Here is a 17,886-nt window from a genome sequence, read left to right as displayed (position 1 = left end):
GGCACAATGACAACTTCTTGACGAGACGGGACGAGCGCGCTGAATGCGCTCAATAAAACTGCGTCCCGATACAGTTGTGGCGATAGCATGTGCCTTGGCATGCACTTGATAATTTGTAATACGGAAGCCTGTCGACTTTTAAACTTGCGCGCCTGCCATTTTCCAGCATCAAGCTGAAATTTTTCAGCATCCAGCTGAACGGCGCTGCTCAACGATGTCTGGGAAGGTAAATCTAATTGGATGTGCCACTCACACACAAGTAAAACGGAAACCTAGACTACGTCTCACCGAGACTGTTCGGCCGTTGCTTCCAGGAGGAGCCGGCTTGCGTGCTGAACATCGTCCAGCCCACAAAATATGCATCCACGCAACGCGCAACGCTAACTTGGGAGAACCTGAACGTCGTGAGTGGCTTGAGATGGCTATGTCGCCCGTGCATGCGTAGTTCAAGCACGCAGAATCCCTTCGCATATCTGTCGCAGACCACGAAAGATGTCAAAGGAGGCACCCGCCATATTCTCAAGGATGTCAGCGGCTACGGTACGTACCTTCCGTAGGTGTCGGCGCAGTGGCGAAGGGGCCCCCGCTCTGTCGCACGAGCCGTCCATGTTCATTTTCAAAGGAGCTTGATTGATGCTATTCCTCGACAGAACATACTTTCACGAGAAGCAAACAGTCATGTTATCCCTAAGGGGGTGCTTCCAGTTGGATTAAGTCACGGATTAAGGCTTAATACGTTCCATATGGAAACTTAGCGCGACGGATTAGGCGGATTAAGGTTGGCGGGATTGGTTAAGAGTTCTATACCCATAATAGAAAATTTGGTGGAAAAAATTGCTACTTGGTGGCCACCAAGTAACAGCTTGACAATCTCGGATTAAGACGTTTTACAGCGCCAAATAAAACCTGATTTATATCTTGTAAGGTTATCTTTTAATAAAGGCTGTAGGTGTTCCTAGCTTTGTGGAAGCTTTGCGCTTCTTGTTCGGCATTATGCACCACACCGTGGTTATCGTTCGAATGTGCTGCATGTTGATAATCGATAGCCTTTTAAATGTGAAGCAGTACTCTTTTTTTGCGTTCTGTGCACGGAATGGAAATTGGTGTACTTCAATCCGTTCCGTAACCCAGACCTATGAAACATTCCCGTGGATTAGCGGCGGATTGGTGCGGATTAAAAATACCTTAATCCGTGACTTTAAACCCTAGTGGAAATACCCCCTAAGAAACGACAACGACCGTGGCATGCACGTGCGCTTACTTACGGTCTTTCCTTTTTTTTCCAATTTCCTATCCCACCAGTCAAGCCCAAGGACATGCTGGCCATTATGGGACCTTCTGGCTGTGGAAAGACCACCCTCCTTGATGGACTGGCAGGCCGCCTGCCGTCTTCGGTTAACCGTCGGGGGACTGTGAGTCAAAACCGCCCTGCCTGTTGATAACCCCCTCCCCCATCCTAGACTCATAATACAAGGCTGCAAGCAACACATACGCGTCACAGGTTCAGTAAATGCGAACTATGCTTTGGGGGTGTTTCCAAGGTCACGGATTAGGGCTAGTCTTAGTTCGTGGCACGTGGAAACATCCCTCGGATTAGCACGGATACAGATTCACCCGTAGAGGAGCTTTTTGCCAGTTACGATTAGATTACTGTACTGTAAAATGTGAACATTTTTCCTATGTGCTGCAAGGCGTGGCTTCATGTTGATACCCAATAGTCGTTACATGTCTAGCAATACTCGTTTTTGCATACCCATGATAGGATCACTAGCTTAGGAGTTATTTTGTGGGTAGTTTCTATACCCCTAAGCTAAATTAAAAAAATACAAAGTATATGAATATGAAAAAATGACTTCAACATACATAAATTGTTGAAGCCAGCCTCTTAACATGAATAAAGTGTTGAAGCCAGCCTCTATTGATTTAACGAAAATTTCCGTCAAAATAATAAGAAAGATGATGATGACAACGGAGCCCCGCTTGGGGCCTCTCTCATGCACGGAATGGCAATTGTTGTATTTGATCCGATCCTTAATCCAGACCCATGAAGCATACCGTGGTTTAGCGGTGGCGGATTGGTGCAGATTAAAATACCTTATTTTTAAACCTAGGGCTTGTTGTTGTTTTAGGAGCAACATCGCGGATCCTAAGTGGAAACTCCCCTTTGGAAAAAACCGCTCACATCTACCCAGCCAGCAAGCTTCATGCTCAGGCTGTCTGTCCTTGATGTTGCTGCAGAATAAACGGTCACGCACACGGCCCGACATGGTCATGAGGTCAGGCGCCCCATGGCTCACGTATGGCCCCTTAGCCAACTTTACCTGGCGCAGTTGCCCGCCAACGTAACCGCTTTGTAAAAACAACTGCTGGAATCCAAAAAGGGTGACTCACCGGCTGTCAAACCCAGGATATGCGTGCAGGACACCCCCTTGCCAGTGACCGATGCGTTGATCACTTTGTTGACTTGTTTGTAAGTTCAGGTAAACCCTTTTCAAAGCACCCCACCGCTTCAAACCATAGCCCCGTTCACCCCGTTCGCCAAACGGTTGCCGCCGGTTATGTTGTTGCAGGTACTGATTAACGGCCACAACAGCAGGCTGACATACGGGCTGTCCGCATACGTCACGCAGGATGAGGTACGAGGGAAACTGCGTACTTGTAGAACTTATTTACGGAAGGCCCTCTTGCCGCATCACCAAGGCATAAGAAGTATATGGAAAAGAATAAATCTGAGTGAGCTGGTGTGGAGCTGGGGGAACCTTCATTCCGTCAAGCCAACGGTGGCAATATTTTGTGAAATGGTGGTGTTGTCGACATGTATGGCTTCTCGCGTGACCAATTCACATTTTGCTACTGGGTACGCGCCTAGCTAGGGTCCGCTTCTAACCTTTACAACCGTTACGCACCTGCATTTGCGCATAGTAATACCACCGTCATCATCATCATCATCAGCAGCAGCAGCAGCAGCAGCAGCAGCAGCAACCAGCACATGCTGCTAAACGCAACATGGCATCATGCAACATCCGCCACAGCCGGCCCCACCACTTGTACACACACATGGATGCGTGTCCCTTTCAACTGGAATTAGCGCCCGCAGATGCGCTTTACATGCTTTACGATGCAATACAGGTTCTCGTCGGCACACTGACTGTACGGGAGACGCTGACGTACGCAGCCCTGCTGCGTTTGCCCTCGAACATGCTGTACACCGATAAGGTGCGTGTACGTATTCATCAAAGATAAGCGTATGTAACCACTCGGCCGGGCGAACCACCGACTGCAGCCCCTGTACAATTCCTTGCATAGACCCGTGCATAAATTAGATACAGCCGTATCTATCCCGGTGCTAGAAGAGCTGAGTTATTACCTTAGTAGCTGTCTTACAGTACGGCAGAAACCATCAATGCTAGCTTCTTTAGAAGCTAGAAGCCGGCGAGGGTGCAGGGGGAGAACCCAGGTGCGGACAAGCAGCTGCGTTTCGCGACCGTTACCGGCCAACGGCTCCGGCGCGTGCGCGAAACCGCCTAGGGGCCCCGCCCAGGGGCCCCGCCCAGAGAAGCACCCAGGACGACTGCCCAGGGGAAGTGCCAAGAGGAACTTCCCTGCATATCCGCCCCGCATGTCCCCCAATTCCCACCTCGTTCTCCCACCTCTATCCCCCCCCTCCCCCCACCACCACCTCCCGACACTACTCGGCCTAACGTTTTACTTCGCGGCCCCTTCCCGCCCCCCTGTGCTATCAGATCGGCCGTGTGGATGCAGTGATTCAGGAGTTGGGTCTGGAGGAGGCTCAACACACCAAGATCGGCACACCTTTCATAAAGGTTGTTCCTGGGTGTGTAGGGGAGGTGGGGACGGCTGTGGTGTGGGTTGGGATGCGGTGCGGTGCGATGCTGTGCGGTGAGTGGTTTTAGGACTAGCTCTCTATTTCCTCTGTTCGACTGCTACATGTGCACCGCTGCTCGTGTCCATACGTGCTGCTGAAGCTCCTAATCTATCGCTATTGCTACTGCTGCTGTTGCTGTTGCTACTGCCGTTGCTATTTCTACTGGCGCTGCTATTGCTACTGCTGCTACTGCTGCTGCTGCTGCGATATTGCACCTGTTCTTCCTTTGCCACTGATGCTTCATTGCCTTTCAGGGCATCAGCGGCGGCCAGAAGAGGCGTGTGGCCATCGGCAAGTGTCATTGCGGCCGGGAGTATCTTCATGCCCCCTGTGCATCGTTGTGCTCCAAACCACGTTTGCGTTCCGGATGGCGATGATGACCAGGCCGCAAATCACGTGTATGGACATGTCAGAGCCTTGCGTGATGTGTGTAATTCATCGATTGTGCTTATGGGTGTGCACGTGGGTGTGGGTGTTTTGCATGTGATTTATGGGTGTGTGTATGTATGTACCTTTCGGTGTAGGTACCTTCCGAACCCCGTCTCACCATCAACCCGCCTTTCCTCCTACACCCCCCCAGGGTGTGAGCTCATCACCCATCCGGGCCTGCTATTTTTGGACGAGCCAACTTCGGGTACGGGGTGCGGGGTTATCACGGCAGCGATGCGGGATGGCGGCATGGGCGCATGGCTCCCGGGTATCAGATGCGCCTGACCGGGGCCTCCCCGGGTATGCGTGCCGGTATATGCTGCTCTTTCTGTCTGTCTGTTTGTCTGTCTGTTTGTTGACTGCTTGTTTCTCTTTCTCTGTCGGCACCGTGTAATGTAGCCATCCGGTGGTTCTCGTTCCCCCCACCATCACGAACTGCCCAGTACCACATATGTAAGCCACCCCATCAAACAAACAAAATCCCTCGCCGGCGGAACGAACACCTCCACACCGGTCTAGAACTCCGCGATATACCGCACCGGAGCCCACCAGAGCGACACCGTACCCCTGCAGGCTTGGATGCGGCCTCTGCCTTCCACGTCATGGCCAAGGTCCGCTCCCTGGCCGAACACAACCGCACCGTCGTCTCGGTAATCCACCAGCCCTCTTCCGAGGTGGGCCGGAGGGTGCGGGGGTCGCATGGGCGTGTGTGTGTGGGCGGTTCCGTGGTGTGTGCGGGGGTTGGGGCTGGGAGTGGGGGGAACTATACGGAGATGAGGCGAGGTGTGGTGCGGCTCCGGTCTCCAGGAGCAAGTAGCACATGTACGTACACACAAAACGCTGCAACATGCATACCGAAATCAAGTTACATAAAGAGCCCTCGCGCAACTGTTGGTTTCGCACTGTGTTGGAGCGCACGCACCTGAGATCAAAATGTTGACAATATTGGTTTACATCAACACGAGATTGTGTACGACGATTTTGTTTTCCCCTGACCGCCTACACGACCGCAGGTGTTTGAGCTGTTCGACAAGTTGTGTTTGCTGTCCGGTGAGGGAGCGAGGGGGTTGTGTGGGGGAGGGTGGGTTGCGAGCCGTGGAGGGGTAGAGCGGAAGGCGGCCGATTGGTGTGCAGTACATCTTACTGCGAGAGCGTATTGCGCCGTGTAGGCTATGTATGTATGCGTTTATCGTTCAAGCTTTTAATCGTTAGGGGTTGATGGATCTGTTTATAGCGCCTTGCGATAAGCCGACCAGCAATGGAAGCTGTTGCCGCAGTTGATGCGGCCTGGGTGCCGGTAAGGGTTGGTGCCGAACCAGTGAGCGGCACCGGAAACGTTTAACCCCATTGGTGGCCACGGGTGAAGGTCTTCCGACCTATCCCACGCAATCACATGTATGTGTATCCATGTGTACGGCACGGGGTCCTTCAGACGCTCTGTACGGCACCCACACACCCAATGCTACTCCTATTTCGTTTTTGCACTCCTAATCCGCTTGTTTTACACCCACTCACCACGCACTCAACCCCCCACCTCCCACTATCATAAAAAACTTTCCTTACCCAGAAACACGCCTACCCTCACCTTTGCCACATCGAACCTTTCCTGGCCTAGTCACTTTTTTTGTCCTCGTCCCGTACACCGTCCCGTACACCGTCCCGTACACATAAACACACACACACACAAATGAAAACCCTAGCTGGCGAGGTGGTGTACTTTGGTGTCGCCTCCGGTGCCCTGTCCATGTTCGAGGCGGCTGGATTGCCGTGTCCCCCTCTTCGGAACCCCACCGACCATTTCCTCCACGTCATCAACCGGGATTTCAAGGTACGGCAACCAGGGTACGACAACTGCACACTCCAATAAGGCATATGCCTGCGATGCGCATTTGTACATGCCTTATATCTTCGTTATATGGACATGCTGTTGCTGTACATGTACCACATGTACTGCACGATTGTACATGAACTGGCAGTTAGTGCTGATGTACAGATGCCTTTGTTGACGCTGTTGTTTGCACATAGACCACTGCGGTTGCCGTACGGATTCTGCCTAACGCGCGTGTGTCGCCGTTGTCCTGGTACACGCTGTTGAACAGGGCGACGGTGGTCTGGATCCGGACGCCAACATTCAGAAGCTGACAGCTGTCTTCGCATCCCAGCTCAAACCCGGAGTAGAGGCCGTTTTAAAGGAGGTGGGAGAGTTTGGGGTTTGTGCAAGGGGGCTGTTTGGGTTTGTACATATGCTTGGTAAAATTCCGGCATGTAGTGGTTACACTATGACGGTCAAACAATGGAAATTGTTGCCGTACTGGCCATCCGGGAGAGTTCCGTCTCTGTGCGTGTGGGTTATATCATGCTTGGGTTTAGGAGGGACATTGTGTCTATCTCGTATGTCAAGGGAAAACCAGGGTGGCCAGCAGCGAAGACGCTTCTTGAGACTTCTTCCTAGTTATAATATTCCGGGACACCAAGCTGGCGCTGGAACTTGGAGCTAGCCTGGGGCTTTGCTTAACTACAGCTATATCAGTATATTTTCTTGCTGGATCCCTGTGTCAGCTGGTACACAGTACGGCTCTATACATACACGCATACATATAGGGTTTGGCACTATTGGTAAGGCGCGACCATTGCCCCCGGGAGATCCCGGGATCGATACCCATTAGGGTCAAAGTTCTTCCGATGGTGGAAGGCATTGCGCCCCTAGTTGATGGACGGTGGTGACCTGGGATAAAGTTAACCTGCGAGCCGACCAAGAATGGAGTTGGGCCGCTGTCGACCCGGCAGATTCCGTTGGATGCTGGTGGTGGGTGCGGAACCTGAGCGATCCACTGAGAAGTTGACTAGGGTGACTGGATGAGGGTGCCCCGAAATACCGGGGAAGGCAGGCTTTCGCAGGGTAGCTGCCACGGGCGAAGATACACCCCCCTGATTCACACATCAGCATCTCGAGAGGCCTTTTCAGCGGCCAGCTGCTACAATCCCTGCCCGCCACAGGTCCCTGAATCCCTTACCTCTCCTTAAGGCTCTTCTAAAGACGTAACCAATAACAACCATCCTAAACCCTTTCTTCAAACCCTCCGCAGTTGACCCAGGAGGGAGAGGAATATCGGTGTGTGAGCTGCGGCGCCAGCAGTGCCTACCAGGTGGCCATTCTCACCAAGAGGATGTTAGTCAACAACTGGAGGAATATCGCCGTGTTCTGGCTGAGGCTGGGAATGGTGGGTCTTGCTGGGGGAGATGTAAGAGTGGCGGTGTGTGGGGGGGAGGGTGGGGGGGGCGGGGTAAGAGTGGCGGCGGGGTACCTTGCGGCTGGCTTGTCAAGTCGCGGCGAAGGGGACATTAAAAGAAGTTGCGAGTTGCGGTATTGGTGTTGGTGGGGTGGTGGTTGGGGTATGGAAAGGAGTAGGAAGGAGGAATACGTATTGGAGGAGGAGAGCAAGGAGGGAAGACGTGGGAAGCGAAGGGATAGGGAAGTGAAGAAAGAGGGAATTGCCGGAGTCGGGTAATCGGGAGAAGAGGGCGTTGCGGGGGGAGGAAGGGGGCTTTAGCTTCCCCTTCTTCTCATCGCATGCCACCCCATGTACACTAACAGGCACACAAAAGCAAATATGCAACACACGCATCCATCCATCCATCCATCCATCCATCCCACACATCCTCCACCTCGCCGCCAACCCCAACCCCGCTGATTTCCCATCCATTTACCCAACGTATTCCCTAACCAACCAACCGCTTGCAGTACATCATGCTGTGCATCTGCATCGGCACTATCTACCTCAAGCTGGGTAACGACTGGGTGGGGACCTACAGCCGCGCGGCCATGATGTTCTTCGTGGTGGCGTTCCTCACCTTCATGAGCATTGCTGGGTTCCCCGCGTTCGTGGAGGACATGGCGGTGAGGGAGAGGCGCGGTTTTGGGACGTCTTTGAAACCCAGGCGTGGGGTTAGTGAAGGTTGGAATGTTTGTTAGAAAGTGGACAAATCGCCCTTTATTCCTAGAAAGAAGTTTAGGCTGATTAAGCCGGGCAAACTACTTTGGATGGTGGTGGTGGGTTGGGATGCTGCCCTGGTGGAAGGGAACAGGGTGAGGTGCGGAACTGACTTGAAGACTGACTTGAGGACTGAAAGATATTTACGCCTGAGACAACCCCCTACACCCCGGGGCACACAGACACATTATACATACACTCATACGCTGGGCGGGGAGTATCAGCAATCTGCAAATGACTGACCGAATGACTTGATGAGAGATCGGCAGACTGACAAATGATATACACTTAAGAGGATTAAGGGCTCGCACCCGACAAACAGTTATACGACAGCTGTGTCCACTAGCAGTAAACCGCTAACCGTCCACTAACCGTCCAAACGACCGCCCAGGTGTTTATCCGCGAGCGGCTCAACGGCTACTACCCAGTTGCGACATTTGCCCTGGCTAACACACTGGCCAGTGCGCCCTTCATTTTTGGTATTGCCATCATCTCCTCGGCCATCGTATACTGGCTCGTAGGTGAGTGACCCGTGGGTCAGTGATTACAGCCAGAAGGTCAGTCGCCAGAGTGGCCGACGGGTCCATGGAAATGTATTTAACACAAAGGCCGTTTACTGACCCATGGGTCGTGCGGTCGCCAAGGCCATCTACTGGGGCATCCTGGGTTCTTCCTTAACCCCTTACCCCCCTACCCCTCCCTCCCCTCCCGGGCGCCTCCATCCGGGGGCCTCCCTACACAACCCCAGATCTGAATGACAGCGGCGACCGCTTCGTGTACTTCTTCGTAAACCTGTACGTCAGTCTGACGGTGGTGGAGTCTCTCATGATGTCCATTGCGGCGGTGGTGCCGCACTACCTCATGGGAATTGCAGGTGGGGGTGGGGCTGGGTGTGTGTTTAAGGAGTGTGTGTGCACGTGAGGAGGTGGGTAGGTGGTAGGGTAGCAGTTCTTGCCCGACTGCCCAAGGACACCTTCGATTACGGAATAAGGAAGATTCTTAACGGTTTGCAGTTCAGTCTGGCATATTGCGTTTGCCGCCATTTGGAGATAGGGCACCAACACCAGCGGGCTTTACCTGCTCCTTCAAAGTCACCGCGTGCCAGGTGCTGTGCTGAGAAGTACGAAAGCATATGTGGTTCCCCGGGGGGTTGAGACTTGAGAGGTCAAGTGGGGTTGAGGCGTTTAAGGATGGGTTGTGAGTTGGACGTTCCGAGAGTCTTTGTGTGCGTGTGTGTGTTTGCATTCTGCAACCTCCCCCGAACCCACCCCGACACCTCATTCTTCACGTCCTCTGCCTAAACTACTTATGCACACATACGCCATGCACACATCTATTAAGACTACATGCAAACATGCCCGCAGGCGGTGCGGGAATCCTTGGCATGTTCATGTTGGTGTGCGGGTTCTTCCAGCCTGTGGGGGAGCTGCCCGCGCCCGTGTGGCGCTACCCGCTGCATTACATCAGCTACCACAGGTAAGGGACGCCGTTGCTTGCGGCTCGAGAGGATTTCAGTTGAGGTATGGAAATGGTTTGGGATGGGAGGCGTATGTGTGGACGGAGATGGGGCGATGGGGGTTGGCCTGGGCTGGGTGTGGCATATCTGCGTGTGTGTTTACTGTTCGTCGGGTGCCGCTGATGAATGCAGATGCGGGCATGGCTGACGGGTGGGGAGGTGGCGTGCGTTTTTGTGCTCCGAGAGCTCCTTTCCACTTTGTGTGCTGCATTGTTTTAGTCCAGCCAGACTTTCTCTTGCGGATCCCTTCATCTTTCACACCCTGCTTCTCTTTGTTCCCGACTGCTCCGGTTGTGGTCATTCGCCGCAGTTACGCGTTTGCGGGCTTCATGCACAATGAGTTCGGCAACACGGAGGGCTGGCTCTGCCCCTGCTACAACCAGGAAAATGGCTGTGGCCCCAACTACAACAGTACCAACATCTGCACAATGTCGGGAGCCGAGGTGTGTACGTGTGCAAGTACTCCGGCATGGCTGCACGCGCAGTAGTTAGAATGTGCCAACTTGATGAAAGGGACAGTTATCAACATTTCGAATGCGCGCTCAGTGCGGGTTAAAAAAGTGCAGGGGACAAATGCCAGTCGACGACGCGACGATAAGAGCAGAATGAGATATCGGATGACAGCACTGGTTTTGTGTAGCAAAGTGGATACATTTATTTGCCCTGCACTCACCCAAGGTAGGAATGTACAATGCGACGGCGATTGGAACTTGTGAACTGCATCGGAGGCTGGATGGCTAAGCCAAGCAAGGCGGGCAACAAGTGCCTTGACCAGTTCAGAAGTACGGCAGGGCCCTATGCCCGAGAGAATATGTAGTGCGAAGACGACTGGACGAGAGTTTATCCTGCGCTGCGGCCGATAGACAGAGTTTCAAACTTTTCTGGATTGTAAAGAATAAAGGCTATTTTTCACAAGATGCAAGCGTGTAGCTTTACGCTTGCAAAACGATACCTGCCCACCCACCCGGGGGAGAAGACACAACACAACCTAATCAATCATCGCTCACGTTGACATCCTCGTAATCCACAGCGATACGACGTGAACTGGTCGCACAACTCTCGTGCTCCTAGGGCGCCAAGGACATTTACGAAAGGATGACTACTTCACACTTTACTTCCCCTTCTCCCGCTCCCCTGCCCTCCCTCTCACCCGCCCTCTCGCGCCTTCGGTCCCAGATCCTGGACTATTGGACGGTCAACGGCCTCAATAAGTGGGTGGATGTGGGCATTCAGTGCGCAATGATTGCTATCTACCGCGGCCTGTTCTGGCTGGCACTCAGTATTAAGGAGTGGTTGCGGCAACGCTGAGCCTTGGTATGGTGGTTGATGACTAGCTCAGTGCGCCATAGGTGTGTGCGTGCCCAGCGCGTCAACTTTAGCGGTGCGCTTGTCGAACGCGTAAGCAACAGGTATTTGAGGAAGGAAACCCGCAGGGGCAGGGAACGAAGCGCGGCGCTATTTGATGTTCGCGTGTGTTCCCTGCATCGCCAGGAAATTGAATTTTAAGGGTTGCTGGGCGGAGGTGTACAAATTGAACCTCATGAATACCATCGGAAAAATGGGCGGACCGGATATCGCTCGGAGGTGAACTCTTTTTCCATCCGATTGGATTTTAACTGCATATGGATCTGTAGGCGTGCATGTGTGACTGGGGCCTGTACCGGTGGTGCTTGATGAACGTGCCGGTGTGGTGGCAAGAAGGTCTCGTCTATTGGTTATGTGTTTCGTGGATTGACTGATCTGTCCATGCAGGAGAAGGCGCAGGAACCAAGGGCTCGTGTTCGAGGGGTTACCGGGTTAACTTGCAAGCACGGCGGGGGCCAGATGGGAGGATGGGGGCAGGGCTGGCGTCGTCTGGGGAATTGACGGAAAAGTGAGAATGATAGCGAGAGGATAGGGTGTCACCAACCATATGTCAGTTGGTAAGTTAATTCGCAATTCGATACGATGCATTTGTTCAGAAAAGCTTCATAGCAGAACGGCCCGCGGCACAAAGATGCATATGCCGCTGGTCATATCTCACTTCGATCATGAGATCCGTGCTATCTCTATCCTATCTTGTACACCGCAGCAGCAGCTTACAAATAGTACGCCACATCCGATCTGCTTGCTGGGTGTGCTGTCGCTTGCCGCTGATGTGATTACATGTACTGTGTGCCGTGCAAACGTCTATGTTGTACGCATACCGTACACGCACGTACGATGTCAGATGTTGCCATGCGTTGACCGGCAACTGCTGGTTCACTGCATGTTAGTTTACCGTGCTGCAACTGCCTCCTGTCGCTAACATTTTGGTTAAAACGCCGTACTAGGTACCCACATACCTGATGTGGTACATGGACCTCCTTTCATGTATCAAAAGCCCTTGGCGATTGCATGGTCATGATCAGGTGTTTAGCTCTCTATCTGTGTGTCTGTCTGCTGTCATATGTGTCGAGCGGGTGGGCTTGGACTGGTGTTTGCTGCTGTCTGCAGACATCTGGGTTTCCGTATGTGCCTCATTCTAATTAGAATGACCGTTATAACTGTGTGTGTACGGATGACCAGGTACGGTGGAGGGGTAAGAAATGCACCGTCTTTGTTCAGGTATGGATCCAACAAGCGGACGTGTGTCCGGAGTTCGGCACCGCAGCCCTGTCTTCGTGGTTATGGTGATTACGCATGGACCTCGCTGTCGTGTTGGTCGGTATGCAGGCTGCGAGGAGGGAACGGTCGGCAACCCATAGCCATCTGTACATAACATCATTGTACTGCATAAGCGTGATGATTGGCTACTGAAATTATTAAAGCCTTCACTATCTATGCGACAACTAATCTACTGAAGAAGGGACGCTTGGCATCTTGTAAATCTGGTGGCCTGCGGATAACACACACCATTTTCTTAGTCATTGTATGCTGGACAGATCGCTGGCTCCCACCTCTCATCGGGTTAGACAAAGGCGCGGTACGAACTGGCCTTCTGGGATGTCATGCAAATGCGAATTGCGATGGGGGAAAAACCTAGCTAACGTACAACAGCATATAGATGGAGTAGTCCTACCTACATACCTACCTACCTTCCAAGGTCCCCAATATAATGTCGCAACGTAGGTCCCCTCTCAACACACAAGATACACCGCACGCACCATTCAGGTACAAACACATGAAGTAACCAACCCCCGTCCGCGCCCTTCGGGATTGGAGAGAGCCTCTACAATCGCCTGTCGCAAATCTTGGTGCGCCACAGACCCAAGCGGTGAGCGGACACGGTTCCGAGACCTCACAATCATTTTGCTGAAAACGTGGTGGTGTAGAAGTAGCCGTGACAGATCAGCGAACAGGAGGCGGTGCGCTGGTCTGGCAGCTCTCACGATTTGCCGCATGAATGATACCTGGCGCTGCACTCCCCCATCCTTCAGTCATGCCTCGAAGGGCAGGTTGTGACAATCTCGAGAGATAGGCAGCCTCGGAAAGGACTACGAAGACTACGTTTGCGGTCTGATTTGGTGATTCTTCCAGGCTCGACCATCGCAATTTGTATCACCCCGCTGAGAATATAGTGTGCAACCAGCTACGTAGATTGCAGGATACCGTGAAACACTATGTTGGAATGTTACCGACACTCATATGCCAGAGAATGGTAACAGCAGTAACAGGAGGGGGGTTTCCGGCGCATTGCTGGTCTTAACACACTACTTCAAGACTAGTACAAGAAGGTGAGCGGTCCGGTGCGAATACTATTGCTTTACTTAACACAAGGGTTTACTTAAGTGTATATATTCAATACTCCAGGAAATTAAAAAACTCTTTTCGCGTACAGGTTTGGGCACGAAAGCACCTAGCTATCTGACCGCCGTGCTTCCGCGCCGTAATACATTAAACTCAACTGTTGTTGTCATGATTAATCAGAGCGAATTATAAATATTGCAGCAAGCCAGTCAGGCCGCCGCTACCAATTGTGCCAACTCGCTTTCGCTTCGCGCTCGACCGTTCGCTCCGTCCAGCGGCTATCCAGCGGCCAGATAGCACTTTTACCTTGCCACGCATCCACAAAATGGAGGTATGAAATTAGTAAAAGAACCTGTGATTGTTTTATATTTGCTTAGCTGTAAAGTCCCGTCCGTCCTTATTCGCGCTCTCCTTCCTGGCATCGTCTTCCAACTGTGCTACCGTGTTCTGACTGGCACCTTCCGCCATTTGTTTCAATAGTTCAATGGGATAAGAAAAATCGCAGAAATATATACAAATACTAGTTTGAAAGGGCTTGGAGGCACGTTGTTGCTAAAGATATGTCTGTCCATCCTTTTGTGACCACGCACAAGGCCTACTGCACGCTTGTCCTTGCTTAAAAGGCAGAAGGCAGACTACACAGGCAGCAAAGCGGGCAAGCAGCCCCGTCACCCTCCAATTCCTCTTCTTCTGTTGCACCTGACCTACATGCACGAATTGTGCACAGACTAATATACTACATACCCTGCACACCTACCTTGGCGGCAACCGTACTTCCCTTCTGGCCCCCTTGCACCTACCGCCCTGTGTCGACCCTTCGCAACAGATGTACGAATGTTTGGAGGTGCTCGATGAGGGTAAGTACCCGACTAAGCACTCCTCCCGGCGGCCCATTTGCAGCTTGTGTGTCCGTCACCTCCTTGCACGTTCGTTTCTGGGTGTGTCGGCAACACGTCATGGTAATATTCTTATGGCTTTCCGCCATTAGTGGACCGAGGTTAGGCAGAAGACCTTACCGTACACCCTGCGTTGTCGAACCCGTGAACCCCCTACATAAATACATACGTTTTCACTTTGCTCAATGCTGCATGTGATTGTTCACCTTACCATTCACCAGGTGCCTATGCCTTCGTCTGGAAGTGCATGGAGAGGTCCACCGGGCGGCTCATCGCGGTGAAAGGCTTCAAGCAGGCGCATGAGATACCGGAGGTATGTATCAGAAAGAAAACATAAAAAGCCAGATTGCGTATCTATACAATGCCTACATCCGTCAGTGTACATACTGGTAGCTATGTCAATACCCATTCAGCCATGTGCAGCTATGTTGCAACATGTGCAACTTATTCAAGTTCCATCCCCGCCTAACAAACTGCTGCTATCCTTCTCATGACATACGAGCTACCTCCTGTCTTTCGCCCGTGCAGATTATGCGTCTTGCAGTACGGGAGGTGCAGGTCCTTCAGATGCTCAAACACCCTGCCATCATTCCGCTGATAGAGGCCTTCAAGTCCAAGTCGGGCCGGGTGTACATGGTAAGGAACGAGGGGGGCTAGGTGGGTCATCATGATGACAACAACCTGGAATGCTCGCTCGTTGGAATGTTTGCTCATTGGATTTATGAATGAAACGTACGTGTATGTGCCATAATGGTATGTTTTATGATGATGGCCGCTGGTTACCATACCATCCCTCCCTTAGCCAGTTAGCTAAGTGCATTCAAGTTGAACCCCCCATCTCTGATGGCTGCCTACCGGAGCCGGCGGTGAGTACCGAACGCGGCGATAACCCCCTCTTGCCTATAACCACCCGGCTGCGATGCTGCCAGAGCGGCCCACACGTGCCATGCACACCACCTCCATAACCGCACAGGGTGCATCCACCTACCACCCATACAATACGAACCCTCTATCTGAGTATATATTTGCCGCCACCCCCCCCGGCGCATGTACCCACCCACCAGGTCTTCCCTTTCGTGGAATCTAACGCGTATCAGTGGTTTCAGGAGTTTCCTGAGGGCATCCCCATGCCCTGGCTGAAGCTGGTGGTGTGGCAGCTGCTGCATGCCTTAGCCTACCTGCACCAGCGAAAGGTAGGTTTGGTTCCAACCGTTGATTAGTGGAACTTGGTGTGCTTGTGCCCCTCTGTATCTTCCGTGGATGCTGGTACCCGCGACGGCGGCAGCGATTAAAGATGGAGATGCGAATGGGGGATGAAGGCTTGTACGTGCTTGCTCTATGCATGTGCATACTTCGATCTCCACACATCGCCGGCCGATTGTGTATATACACACACAGTCATCGCTGATACAATTAAAATTTCCTATCAGAACAACGGTCAATAAGGATGGGATATGTGTGTTACGTCTTGAGTTGCGTTACCCTTCAAAAAAATACAAGCCCTGCTGAGGGACCCAATGGATGGCCGAGTGAGCAGTTAAATGCAGAAAATGCACGAGAAAAATGCATATACTCCATAAACTATCATGACAATCATCGAAATTGCGCTGCGGAAGCGACCGATTGACTACTTACGAGTACGCACCGTACGCGTGAACCAACAAACGACATATGAAGTACGAACCGACGGGGTATAGCTGCTGGGATTCGGTCCCAGATCGTAGTATGTACGGCAACTGTCGCAACCCAGAGAGCTTATTTACACCACAATTCTCACCTCGCCTGGTGTCATACCGTGGTACGATATATCCGTATTACTGTGTCCGTTTTAGGAACTAGTAGTCCAACTTGCGGCGTACCGAAAGACTACGCGACTCGTATTTTTATGCCACGGCATATGCATGTCAGTAAGAAGAAACAACGTTTGCTCGGTGTTGCTCAGAGTTGCCATCGTGTCGCGACCTGTGCAGTACGATACAGGCCACAGCAGCGCGCGTGTTACACCTGCACTCCGTCCCCGCGTCCCGCCCCGGGTTGTTCCGCACGCCAACACACGCAGGTCGTCCACCGCGACATCAAGCCGGGCAACATCCTGCTGTCGGAGGGCGGCGGGGTCAAGTTGTGTGACTTTGGCTTCGCTCGTACCACCCACTGCGGCCCCCGGGACGCGGAGGACTTGACCAGCTATGTGGTCACTCGCTGGTACCGGGCACCGGGTAGGTGTGTGTGAGAGGAGGGAGGAAGAGGTGCGGGCATGTGGGGAGGTTTAGAGGAAGGAGGGAAAGAAGGACGCAACAGCGAGGGAGGTTGAGGCCAGCAGGGGAAAATTGAGGGGGGCCGGGCCGCACTGGTGTCGGGTGAGCCGCGTGCGCGACGGGTCCTTTACAGGCATGACTGGGAGTGGGGCTGTTGGGGTAAGAGTGGTGAGGCACACAGAAGGGGGGGAGGATGCATGCCACGGGGGTTTAGGGTTTCCAAGCCACCAACTTCCCTCTTGCATCTTCCTAACTTCCAACTTGCAGTTGAAAAGGCCTTTTGAGATGCTGTGTATTGAAACATTTCGAATATGTTGCAGTTGCACTGCCTTGATCTGCAACAACCACCGCTGTTTCCCTTCCTCCGCTGCTGACCTCGTCCCTGCATACTCCAGAGGTGCTTGTGGGCGACCGCTACGGCCCCGCCTGCGATATCTGGTCACTGGGCTGCACGGTGGCAGAGCTGGCTACGGCAAGGCCATTGTTCCAGGGTGCGTCGTTGTGCATCTGAATGCTTCTGGCTTTGGTTTTTACAATCTTAAGGATTGGGGACGGGGTGCATTGCTCTGGGGCTTCCATGCATATGAAAGCACTTGCGTGGCGAAAGGACGAACGCATTTCATCAATGAGAGAATTGTCGGTGCACACTACTGCCGCCGTGGATGGGAAAGATAGACACGGGGTTACTAAACGGAAATGGTTACTATTAAAGAGGGTTGCTATTAAAGAGCACATGTAGTAGCTGTTGTACGTACGGCACACGCCATCATATACAAATACGCGCTAATAAAGTCCATTCCGGGCATCTCAAGTGGGCCGCCAGCTATTACAGTAGCTTATTACTACGTACATGTGTCGGGTTATATCGGCGCGTCATGGGAAATAGCTGCAATGCATGGATGCACATATTACGTACATACGAAGTTCATCCCCTTCTATCCATCACGCATACGCAGGCAACTCCTCAGCAGAGCAGCTGTGGCGCATCATGCGATGCTTCGGGCCCCTGACAGCCTCCCAGGCATCCTGTATGTCCTCCAACCCCCTATACACAAGAGTGCGCGTCACAACACGAGGCCGCACCCTCCGCGAGCGCTTGTTGGGCTGCGACCCGGACCTGTTCTGCCTGGTAGAGTCATGTCTGCAGCTGGACCCCAGCGACAGACCCACCGCCAGAGAGCTGCTGCAGTCACCGTACTTCTCG

General features: G+C 52.7%; 2 protein-coding genes across 2 annotated transcripts; both read left to right on the top strand.

Annotated features, from left to right (window-relative positions):
• Positions 1 to 214: 214 nt before the first annotated feature.
• VOLCADRAFT_99753 (uncharacterized protein) lies at positions 215 to 11,131 on the top strand (the record flags this gene model as incomplete). Its single annotated transcript, XM_002958442.1, has 18 exons — positions 215 to 226; positions 315 to 540; positions 1,303 to 1,412; positions 2,571 to 2,636; positions 3,130 to 3,216; positions 3,744 to 3,900; positions 4,467 to 4,520; positions 4,889 to 4,989; positions 5,329 to 5,365; positions 6,016 to 6,143; positions 6,415 to 6,510; positions 7,402 to 7,536; positions 8,058 to 8,213; positions 8,699 to 8,828; positions 9,056 to 9,181; positions 9,672 to 9,783; positions 10,134 to 10,266; positions 11,000 to 11,131. 18 exons carry the CDS (start codon positions 215 to 217, stop codon positions 11,129 to 11,131), a joined length of 1,998 nt encoding a protein of 665 aa, XP_002958488.1.
• A 3,516-nt stretch (positions 11,132 to 14,647) lies between these two features.
• Positions 14,648 to 17,886, top strand: VOLCADRAFT_31877 (uncharacterized protein; the record flags this gene model as incomplete). Its single annotated transcript, XM_002958441.1, has 6 exons — positions 14,648 to 14,740; positions 14,956 to 15,063; positions 15,492 to 15,620; positions 16,487 to 16,643; positions 17,078 to 17,173; positions 17,639 to 17,886. Coding segments are annotated over 6 exons (831 nt in total), but the record flags the coding sequence as incomplete, so codon positions are not given.

This window comes from Volvox carteri, assembly GCF_000143455.1.
Source record: "Volvox carteri f. nagariensis unplaced genomic scaffold VOLCAscaffold_94, whole genome shotgun sequence".
NCBI classification, from domain to species: Eukaryota; Viridiplantae; Chlorophyta; class Chlorophyceae; order Chlamydomonadales; family Volvocaceae; genus Volvox; species Volvox carteri.
The sequence above is the reverse complement of the archived record's forward strand: the minus strand, read 5'-3'. Positions and strand labels throughout refer to the sequence as shown.